The sequence below is a fragment of the Carlito syrichta genome, unplaced genomic scaffold, assembly GCF_000164805.1.
Source record: "Carlito syrichta isolate Samal-C Ts95f unplaced genomic scaffold, Tarsius_syrichta-2.0.1 Scaffold120472, whole genome shotgun sequence".
In the NCBI taxonomy this organism is placed as follows: domain Eukaryota; kingdom Metazoa; phylum Chordata; class Mammalia; order Primates; family Tarsiidae; genus Carlito; species Carlito syrichta.
The window spans coordinates 1-11,129 of record NW_007064568.1 but is presented as its reverse complement, the minus strand read 5'-3'; the positions used below and the strand labels follow the sequence as shown (position 1 = coordinate 11,129).

Here is an 11,129-nt window from a genome sequence, read left to right as displayed (position 1 = left end):
AAGTCCTTTCGCCTTGGCCTCCCAAAGTGCTGGGATTGCAGGCGTGAGCAACTGCACTTGGCCTGCCTTTGATTCCTTAAACCCTCCGAACTGAAAGAAACCTTAGAGCCAGTCACATTTCTCTGTCCTTTATTTATCTGGGGAAACCGAGGTCCAAAGAAGGATAGTAACTAGACTGGACTCTGAGGGAAGCTGTGAGGACTGGGTGGCGTTACCTAGAATGCCAGACTGCCTGGCCCGAGCCAGTTTTTGGTTTCCCTCCTACTCTCCTTCCCCTCAGCGTCCTTATGAGGGGGTGTCCTTTGAGCCCTGCCTGACCACACCCCCTACTTCCTCAGAACCAAGTTACTACTTTGTGTCCCACAGACCCTGGAAGGGTGCCTTCAGGACCTTCTGCTATCTGTGCCCTATCACTCCCTCTTATTCTGTTACATAGGCTCCTCTCCTGCTCCTTGCTTCCACCTGCCTGACTTGTCAGCCTTCTCTGTACCACACAGGAAGCCTTAGGGCTTCTTTGAGGTTTCCCAGGCCAGCTTCCTTCTGGTCTGACCTTACAAAAGATTGGATCACTGCCCTGAACTATCTCACTGCCCAGCTCCTCTATCCCTTTCTTCCTTGTCTGTACTTGAGTGTTTTCCCTTTACTAAGGGCAAGTCCCTTGAAACTTGTATCCGCTGGGTTCGGTGGCTCAGCCTGTAATCCCAGTGCTTTGGGAGGACAAGGTGAGTAGATTGCCTGAGCCCGTGAGTTCGAGACCTGCCTGGGCAACTTGGCGAGACCTCATCTCTACAACAAATCAAAAAAATCAGCCGGGCATGGTAGCGTGCATCTGTAGTTCCAGCTACTTGGAAGGCTGAGGCGGAAGGATCGCCGGAGCCCAGCAGGCAGACTGCGGTGGCTGGGAGTGGCCACTGCACTCCAGTCTGAGTGACAGAGTGAGATTCCAACTCAAAAAAAAAGAAACTTGTATCCAGTGCTGGGTGGGGACTCTGGCCTCTGCTGTAGTTCTTTTTCTCTCTAGCATCTCTGCAGGTCTGGACCAGGAATCCTTCCTGTGTCAGTGCTTTCCAGTGGGGCCTTCAGTCCTCTGGCAAGTGGGGTTGATGACTCCAGAGAACCTTTGGGCCCAAGTGAAATGAGCTGAGGCTACCTCATTCAGCTGAGAGCAAGCCCTGGAATCTTTTCCCTAGGGCAACAGATTCCGATCATTGGATATCTCCAAACAGAAGTATTCCTATTCCATACTCCTAAATCTGAACTTGAGAGGGAGGATCTTTGGAAGTCATCTAGACCAATCTCTAGTTGAACCACGAGGAAACAGGTACAGACCAGAGACTCCTGGCTCCCAAGTCCACCTGGTCTCCTCTTGGCTTGGCCAGAGAATTGGTCTGATGGGGCACATACCCTCACAGAGGCCCATTGGTGACCCATGCATGTTTCCTTTGCAGGACAAGATTAGATGCACCCCGGTTGGAAACAAAGTCTCTGAGCAGCTCTGTGTTACCACCCAGCTATGCTTCAGATCGCCTGTCAGGAAACAACAGGGACCCTGCTCTGAAACCCAAGCGGTCCCACCGCAAGGCAGACCCTGATGCTGCCCACAGGTACTTAGCTTAGGACCCTCAACAAAGGCCAGCAAAGCAGCCCCATGCCCTGACTACAGGGTGGGATGGGTAGGGAAGCCAGGGGGTTGGCTGGTTACGAGTCTGGGATTGCCCACCCTTGCAGAGCCTTATGTCTGGTTCTTCTGGGTTGGTGGTGTTGGTGATATTCCCACCTAAACCTTGGCCAGCTGCTTATTCCCCCAGAGAGAAGAGGTTGGACAGAGACTCTGACAAATGAGAATGTATTGTGGCCTTCCCATGATGATTTCTCTTGTTCAGTCCCACCGAAGCAAATGCTCTCATGGGTTTATACTTAGATGTTAGGAGGGAATCTTGGGACTTGGAAGATAGGACTTATTTCAGAAGGGTTGGGGAAGGTTTCTGAGAGGTAATGTTTGAGCTAAGACCAGACGTGTAAGAAAGATGTGCAGAAGGGCAGTCTGGGTAGGATGTACTGAATGGGCTGAGCCCGAGCCCCTGAGACAGAAGAGCACTTGGTGGTTTCAGGGGCTAGTGGGGTTGTTGAGTGGAGAGAGGCTGTTTTGGGGGGTGTGGTGAAAAAGTGGGGAGAGTTGGGAAATGGAGAGAGATGGCAGGATCAGGCAGGGTCTTGAGGTTGCAGCAGGGAAGACCTTCTGTCCAGCAGCCCTGGCAGTGTCCTGGGGACCAGACTCAGCCAGGCAGACCCCAAGGATAATTAGAACATGTCCCCAAGACTGCAGTGGCCACTGGCATTTAGTAATAGATGTGAGCCTCACAGTGCTTATGCCAGTGTCACCCTTTGACGAGGACCACTGAGCTGGAGTGCCCCGTCTCCAGGTTGAGGAATCTGAGACCAGGTGGAGTGGCAGGGCCAGTCTGTTACTTCCAGCCTCTCAGATGACGCCTCCCTCCCTCTCCTTGCAGGCCACGGATCCTGGAGATGGACAAGGAGGAGAACCGGCGCTCAGTGCTAATGCCCACACACCGGCGGAGGGGTAGCTTCAGCTCTGAGAATTACTGGCGCAAGTCCTATGAGTCTGCCGAGGACTGCTCAGAGGCGGCAGGCAGCCCTGCCCGAAAGGTGAAGATGCGGAGGCACTGAGGCCTGCCCGCCACCCTCCTGGGAACTCTGGCTAATCCTCACGTAGCTGCCCCTCCTTTTGTTTTGTTTTGAAGGTTTTGTTTTTGTTTTTTTGATCCTATATATTTTTCCTTGGTTTGTTGCCTGTTAAGGCTGAAGAACAGAATTGGCCAGGACTTGGGTTCTCATGTTCTTGGTTTTCCTCCTGGACGGAAAGGCTGTTGGCATCTGTAGAAGGACAGAGGCTCACACTGGAGTGGCCAGTAGAGATGTGGGGGGCAGCTATCTTCAGGTGGGGCTGTATCAGGCTGGATTTATTTAAACAACACAGTGTTTTGGTTAAGAAAATTCTTTTGCTTTCAGTGTAAATCTTAGCAGTGTTCTAAACAGAGTTCAGTCTCTTGCCCACCCCTTTCCTCCACTGATGTCTGCGCTTGGTTGGGGTCTCTTGGAGCCTTGTGGGCTCCACCTGGGGCCTGCTGTCCTCCACTTCTCGCCTGTGCACCATGCCCTGGAAGCTCATGCAAACACTCTTTCTTCCTCCTGCAGCAGAGTTGTTCAGGTTGGCTAGGTGGGCCTTAAAACAGTGCCAGCCCTGCCACCCCAAAGCTATTGCTGAGCCTCCTGGGCTTCCTCCATGCCCACTGGCGGCCTCTGCCACAGTTCTTTAGGCTGCTGAGGGGCTAGCACAGTCTGACCTCTCTTGCCAAGAGCACACCATTTTTTTGGGTTGCTCCTTTCAAGCATATGCGTGTGATTGTATGGGACAGTTAGACTTGCGATGTTGGGTCAGTTTTAGGAATTGTTTCTAGCTAGGGAGACTGGTATCCTTCCAAGTCTAGAATTTGGAGTATGGAAAATTGTTGTGGTGTGTGGTAGTGTTTCTGTTTTCTTTTGTTTTGAGTTTTTATTTTTTCCTTTGGTCTCCTGGCTTTTTCCTTTCCCTTTCCTTCCTCTTCATTGGCCAGCTTGGACCTCCTCCCCATGTCATCCCTCTAGGAAGGTGCCTGTCCCTTCTGTCCGCCTGCAGCATGCATCCAAGGCCAGAGTGCAGGCCTGCAGACTGGGTCAGTGCCTCCTCCGCCTCAGGGGCATGGGAGCTGGGATAGGCGCTTTTAAAAAATAATAAAAGGAAAAAAAAGTAAAGTCTTTGGCAGTTTCTACACACTCAGATTCTGGAAGGCTGCATGGTCTTGCTGATCTAGATTTATTAGGAATGTCTTCTTGCCAGCCAGGCTAGGTCCCGGACTTGCCGAGAGCGGAGGCCCTCCCAGCAACCGGGCTACCACCACTCCAGGGGGCTTTGTGTACAGAGGCCTGGGCCTGAAGCCTTAGAGGCTGCAGCAATCTGGGGCAGCCACCATCAAGAAGCCCCTCTCAGGGGCCAGAACTCCTTTGCCAGCGTGGATTCCTCAATTCAGAACTGCATAATGAAAGCAGTTGCAGTTTTATTTTTTTTACAGCTTTTTTCCCAAAAATGATTTGTAGTTGTGTGTGCAGCACTTTGCCCTGATATGTGTGCTCTACAATAAAAACCAAATCTAATATATTTTGAAACAGTTGTCTGATGCTGTCGTAAGAGAGGGCTTACCTTGTGTGCTTCCTCGATTTCTTTGCTCTCTTAAGCTCTGAACAGGGGCTGGGAGGCAGAGCTCAATGCCCACCAGGGCCCCAGATAAGATGACCGATCAGTGATACCAGGCCTCCTTTGTGCCCAGGACCACACTCTCCTGAGTTCTGGAAGCCCCTCTTCCCAGTGTGATCACAGAAAGACTGGTGCCAGTGAATGGGGAAATAGCATGCACAAAGATAGGGGAGAACCTGGCTTTTGTGGAAGATACACAGGTGGTTTGCTCTCTAAACAAATTTTTGAGTTCCCAGTGTATGCTGGATAAGCCACCACTGGCACCCCAGTAGTGAGCAAAACTTGCTGGTCCCTGCCTTTAAGATGCTCACAGTAGACTATGGCATGTGAGTATAGACATGAAGCAGATGTTTTTGGGTGGGTGAGGCTGCGACCCAGAAGGCTTTAGTTACTCCAGATCTCAGTCCTGGCCAAGGGCTTCTGTTTAGTCTCCCTCACTCTGTTCCAGTGCTCATCTAGATTTTTAATAACTGTTAGGCCAGGCATGGTGGCTCACGTCTATAATCTCAGCACTTTGGGAGGCAGAGGCAAGAGGATTCCCTAGGCCCATGAGTTTGACACTAGCCTGGGCAACTTGGCGAGATCTCATCGCTACAATAAATCAAGAAAAATTAGCTGGGCGTGATGGGACATGCCTATAGTTCCAGCTACTTAGAAGGCTGAGGCGGCAGGATCAATTGAGCCCAGCAGGTCAAGGCTACAGTGGCCATGAGCATGCCACAGCACTCCAGCCTGGGCGACAGTGAGACTCGGACTCAAAAAAACCCCACAAAACTTAACTAACAAAAATTCTTAAAGGTTTCCTAATTGGCTTTTGCAAGGAGCTGCAGCATAGCACTGGGTTCCCACAGAGGGTTTTGAGCAGATTACTTGTGCTGCTGTGCTGAGGACAGAGTCAATAAGACAGACTAAGTGATCTTTCTTGATGAAAGACTAAGAGTTGAAGCCTAAACTGGGGCGGTGTCAGGGCTGTGCTCACTGCTGCAGTTCCCTCTGTGTCCATAGTGTGGCAGCAGAGCCTAAGCAATGGTGCTTCAGAGTTGGGCGCGGGATAGCGGCTGCCCCTTGGTTTGGATGGGGAACTGAGGTCCCGAGAGGCTCCATCTGCCAGAGGTTACCCAGAGGCAAGAACATAGGTTCCACGCTGTGTCTGCCCTGCTTGGCTAGGGCCTTCAGGGCCAGTGGGTGTAGAGCAGCAGCACTGGGACCTGAGGGTCAAACAGAGGCCCAGACACCGTTAAGTGCCCCCAGGCCACCGACAGAGCTGTGCACAGAGCTCCCAGCCTGGGCCCCACACTCTGCCTCTGTCAGCCCCGACTCCTTGGAGAACCCTTGTGTGCCACTGCACGTTCCAGTACCTCCGCCCTGGGCACCTCTGCTCGAAGCTGCCTTCTCTGGCCCCTGCACAGGCTCCTCAGGGTTGGCTCTGGGCTTCTCCAGACTCGGGGCTTCCCTCAGCACAGCCCAGAGTATATTGTGTGGTCTCAGTGCTTCTACTTGGCTGGGAGACAGGGACCTAGTTCTTACCCACTCCCGGTCTCACCAAGAGTGAGGCCCTTAACTCATTGTCTCATTTAATTCTCACCACAACCACTAAGACCTCATTTGGCATCTGGGTTCACATCCTGACTGCTGTTTGCTAGTTGTGTGACTTTGGGCAAATTACTATACCTCCCTGGCCTCAGTTTCTCCCTCTGTAAAATGGACATAGGGTTAAAGGAATGACTCTGGTGGCCTGGCAGAGATATAGGTGCTTGGTGTTAATAAATGTCAGCCATTGATATTAGCCCTCATTTTCCAGATGAGGAAACTGAGGCCCAGAGAGATGATGTGGCAGAAGCAGGATTCACACTTGGGGCAGGCGGCAGAGCAGCCCCACCTTCCCATAGGCTTGTGGCATTGTCCACATGCCCAACCTGTGGAGCCTCGAGCCTGACAGTCCCTGAAGGGGGCAGATGCACCCAAGGTCCTGTAGCCCAGCATGAACCAAGAAAAGCCTCCCGGAGGTTCCTGGAGTGTCCGGGCTAAGTGTCCTGCCTCCAGAGAAGGAGCACAGTGCTATAGGCCCAGGGATCCAGGTATATATTCACCTGTGACCTCGGGCAGGTCATTTCTCTGAGCCTCAGCTTCTTCCCTGCATAAGACGAGGACAGACAATCTGCCCCAACACTCCTCTTCCTGTCTGGCCTTTCTCTAATGGAGGCGCGCAACACTCTTCGCCCTCTGTGGCTTGAGGGGACCCCAGATCCACTGCTTCCGCCTGTCTGGGCCTAAGCACAGGTCCTGATCCTCAGTTTCATTTTGCATGTCACCTGGGATGAGGCATTCCCTCCTTCCCCTGGCTTGGGCTGGCCTTCTGACTCCTGTCCTAAAGTTTGAGTCAGCCTCTCAACCCCCTTCCTCCCTCTCCATCTCCATCCGTCCACCCTGGGCCCCACCCGCCCCTGCCCCCAGCCTAGACCACTCCAGGAATCGTCCAGCTTGCCAGATCTGCCCCCAGGAGTCGCAGGAAGAAGCTGAGTGTGTGGTTTGGACAGCTCAAGAGGGTTACGGCCTCAGCTGGGATCTAGGCCAGCTACTGAAAGGCTTACCTCCTTCAGCCAGCCTCTCTGGTCTTCTCCCACTTCCTTGCTGCCCCTTCTCTGCCAAGAGGCTCCCCACTTGTCACTGCCCGGGGTCACCCCTTCTTCCCTCTGCAGGGAAATGGCCAGTTCGCTCCTCTGCCCTTAGGTTCCATTTACTTTCTATAAAATGGGATTGTCAGGCCGGTGGCTCACACCTGTAATCCCAGCACTTTGGGAGGCTGAGGTGAGAGGATTGCCTGAGCCCAGGGGTTCGAGACCAGCTTGGGCAACTTTGCAAGACCTCGTCTCTACAATAAATAAAAAAATGAGCTGGGCATGGTGGCTGAGGTGGAAGGATCCCCTGAGCCCATCAGGTCGAGACTGCAGCGACTGTGAGTGTGCCACTGCACTCCATCCTGAGCGACAATGAGACTCTGACTCAAAAATAAAATGGGATTGTCCTTGTACCTTTGAGACAGCATGAATGGGTCTCCTACCTGTGAGGGTACCATCAGTGCCTGCCAGCCTGGCTCAGGGACACCCCTTGTCAACTACCTGCCCTCCCACATTTCATCAGCCACTACCTGCGGACTCCTCGAAAGTGTGGATTATTATTATTTGTGTTGTATTTTCTTAATAAACTATTTTAAACATGCTGAAAAATACTTAGCAGAAGCCACATAAGCATCTACCACCCACACGTTAACATTTTGTCATGTTTGCTTCAGCTTTTTTTTTTTAATTTATTGAGCAGCTACTGTGTGCCAGGCATTATTCTAGGCACTGAGGACACAGCAATGAACAACAGGATTAAAAATCCAGCCCTAAGCCTGTAATCCTGCGCCTTTGGGAGGCTGAGGTGAGTGGATTGCCTGAGCCCGCAGGTTTGAGACCCGCCTGGGCAACTTGGTGAGACTTCATCTCTACAATAAACCAAAAAATTAGCCGGGCATGGTAGCACGCACTTGTAATTCCAGCTACTTGGAGGGCTGAAGCGGAAGGATTGCTGGAGCCCAGCAGGTGGAGGCTGCGGTGGCTGGAAGTGGCCACTACACTCCAGTCTGGGCAACAGAGTGAGACTCCAACGCAAAAAAAGAAAAAAAATCCAGCCCTAGCCAGGCGCGGCAGCTCACACCTGTCATCCCGGCACTTTGAGAGGCAGAGAGAGGCAAGAGGATTGCCTGAGCCCATGGGTTTAAGACCAGCCTGGGCAATTTGGCAAGACCTCATCTCTACAACAAATCAAAAAATTAGGCTAGGTGCTGTGGTTCAGCCTGTAATCCCAGCACCTTGGGAGGCTGAGGAGAGAGGATTGAGTCTGGGCAACTTGCTGAGACCTCATCTCTACAATAAATCCCCAAAACTAGCCAGGCGTGGTCGTGTGCATCTGTAGTTCCAGCTATTTGGAAGGCTAAGCCCAGCAGGTCAATGCTGTGGTGGCCAAGGCTGTGGTGGCCATGAGCGTGCCACTGCAATCCTGTCTGGGTGACAAGAGTAAGACTCCAAATCAAAAAAAAAATTTTTTAATTAGCTGGGTGCAGTGGTGTGCACCTGTGGTTTCAGCTACTTGGCAGGCTGAGGCAGAAGGATCACCTAAGCCCAGCAGATCGAGGCTGTGGTGGTTGTGAGCATGCCACTTATGTACTCCAGCCTGGGCAACAGAGTGAAACTCCTACTCTTAAAAAAACAAAAACAGGAAACCCAGCACTTTGGCCAGGTGCAGTGACTCACACCTGCAATCCCAGCATTTTGGGAGACCAAAGTGGGAGGATTGCTTGGGGCCTGGAGTTCAAGACCAGCCTGGGCAACATCGCAAGACCTCGTCTCTAAAAAACCTTACAAATTAGCTGAGCATGGGGGTGTGCGCCTGTAGTCCCAGCTACTTGGGAGGCGGAGGAGGGAGGATCACTTGAGCCCAGGAATTCAGGGCTGCAGTGAGCCAAGATCACACCCTTGCACTCCAACCCTGTCTTGGGGGGGAAAAAGTCAGTGGGGGTAAGAGGAGGTAGTCAGAGAGGGTAACCAGGTAGGGTGGGCATTAGGAGTTGAGGGAGGGCTGCAATTTTAAACAGAGAGGGGTTTCCTGGAGCAAGTACTGTTAAAGACCAAAAGGGGGTAAGGAATTTGGCGAAGTGGAGACCTGGGGGTAGAATGTCCTAGGCACGAAAACAGCAAGTACAAGGGTCCTGAGGCAGGAACTTGCCTGGTATGAGAAACAGTGAGGAGGAGGTCGGCTTGTCCTGGAGTGAGAGCCCTAGAAACAGCTGGCTCGTTAGGCCCAGACCATGCCAAACCCTGCATCCAACCCCTGATTCGAATCATCTCATTTAGTCCTTACTAGATTTACAGACAAGGGAACTGAGGCCCAGGGTGTACTAGTGGCTTAGCTGAGGTCACCTGCCAGCAAGGGGATATCTTGGGATTTGAAGCCAGATCCAGGGCAGGGCGAGAGCCCCAGAGTGGCCTGGCGGGGCGGGCACCGCACCCAGGAAATGCTGAGGAGGCAGCAGCCGCTCCCTGGCCTGAAGCTGAGGCCGGGAGGCTGAAGCACCAGCTTCCCTGTCCAGTGCTGCTGACTCAGGCACCCTCCTGCCTCCCTGGACTCCCAGGATGGGTGTGGAGGTGCCTGAGATTACTGAGGACCCTGTGTTCAAGTGCTTGTCTGGGCTCCCCTGAGCCTCAGTCTCTTGCTTTGAGCAATGAGCTGACTTGGCAAGGCTGCCTGTTCTTGTCCCCTTGGGCTGCTGTGGTAATCATAGGCTTGGGCTGCCTTGGCTCGCGGGGGAGGGGACAGACAAACAGTCATTAGTGCCCCAGACCCTCCCAGCCTAGGAGACGGTACCTTCCTCAGTGCCATTCCTGAACCCTGCCGGACTGTGTAGGTGGGCTGGACCTGGCTGCCCAGGCCTCAGTTTATCTATTTGTATCACAGTGTACCCGTCTAACCCCTTTTAACCTGGTCAGATGGGGCAAAGCTGGGCCTCAGAATTACCTGGGAAAGGGGCTGGTATAAAGCCCAGATTCTAGGGCCTTACTCCATGGGCATTCACATTTGGGAGTCCTAGAATCTGCATTGTCAACAAGCCTGTGAGGGGGGTCTGACACCTTGAGAGTCCCTGCTTGCTCCAGTCCCCTCTACCAGGTGTACTCTTTATCCATTAAAGCCCAACTTGAATTGTCCTCTTCCTCCGGGGACACTGACCCTGGGTGGGTCACATGCCTCTTTCTGGACTCCGTAGCCCCAGTTCATCCCCCATCATGGGACGATAAACTATGGGGTAATTGTGGTCTCCACTCACTTCTGTTCTCCTGCAGCCCCAAAACAGCTGAAGGTTGAGATCGGCTCCTTACTGCCTGATGACCAAGTTCTATTTAAATATGGAGACTGAGGGCCAGTGTGGTTACTTACACCTGTAGTCCCAGCACGTTGGGAGGCTGAGGTGGGAGGATCAATTGAGTCCAGGAGTTCGAGAGACCCTGGGCAACACAGCGGGACCTTGTCTCTAAAAAAAAGATCAGCTGGGTGTAGTCCCAGGAGGCTGATGCAAAGGATGGCCTGAGCCCAGGAGGCCGAAGCTGCAGTGAGCCATGATTATACCACTTCACTCCAGCCTGGGCGACACAGTAAGACTCCAACACAAAAAAATCAATACAAATTTAAAAAATAGCCCAGGCTCGGTGGCTCAGCCTGTAATCCCAGCACTTGGGAGGCCAAAGTGAGTGGATTGCCTGAGCCTGCGGGTTCAAGACCAGCCTGGGCAACTTGGTGAGACCTTGTCTCTACAATAAATCAAACAAATTAGCCAAGCGTGGTAGCGCGCACTTGTAGTTCCAGCCTCTTGGAAAACTGTGGTGGAAGGATCGCTGGAGCCCAGCAGGTCCACGCTGGGGTGGCCATGAGTGTGCCATGACACTCCAGCCCAGGCGATGGAGTGAGACTCCCCAAGACAAAAAAAACTTTTTTAAAATTAAAAATAGGAAGCTGGGCCTGGTGGCTCAGCCTGTAATCCCATACCTTTGGGAGGCTGAGGTGAGTGGATTGCCTGAGCCTGAGGGTTCGAGACCCGCCTGGGCAACTTGGCGAGACCTCATCTCTACAGTAAATCAAAAATCAGCTGGGCATGGTAGCGCGTGCCTGTAATTCCGGCTACTCAGAAGGCTGAGGTGGAAGGATCACCGGAGCCCAGTGGGTCGAGGCTGTGGTGGCCGGGAGCGGCCACTGCACTCCAGTCTGGGCGACAGAGTGAAACTCC

At 52.8% G+C, this 11,129-nt stretch overlaps 1 protein-coding gene across 1 annotated transcript; it reads left to right on the top strand.

Annotated features, from left to right (window-relative positions):
* Window positions 1–280: 280 nt before the first annotated feature.
* Window positions 281–4,224, top strand: LOC103249412 (RNA demethylase ALKBH5-like; the record flags this gene model as incomplete). Its single annotated transcript, XM_008048046.2, has 4 exons — window positions 281–377; window positions 1,022–1,094; window positions 1,449–1,604; window positions 2,511–4,224. Coding segments are annotated over 4 exons (504 nt in total), but the record flags the coding sequence as incomplete, so codon positions are not given.
* Window positions 4,225–11,129: the final 6,905 nt, after the last annotated feature.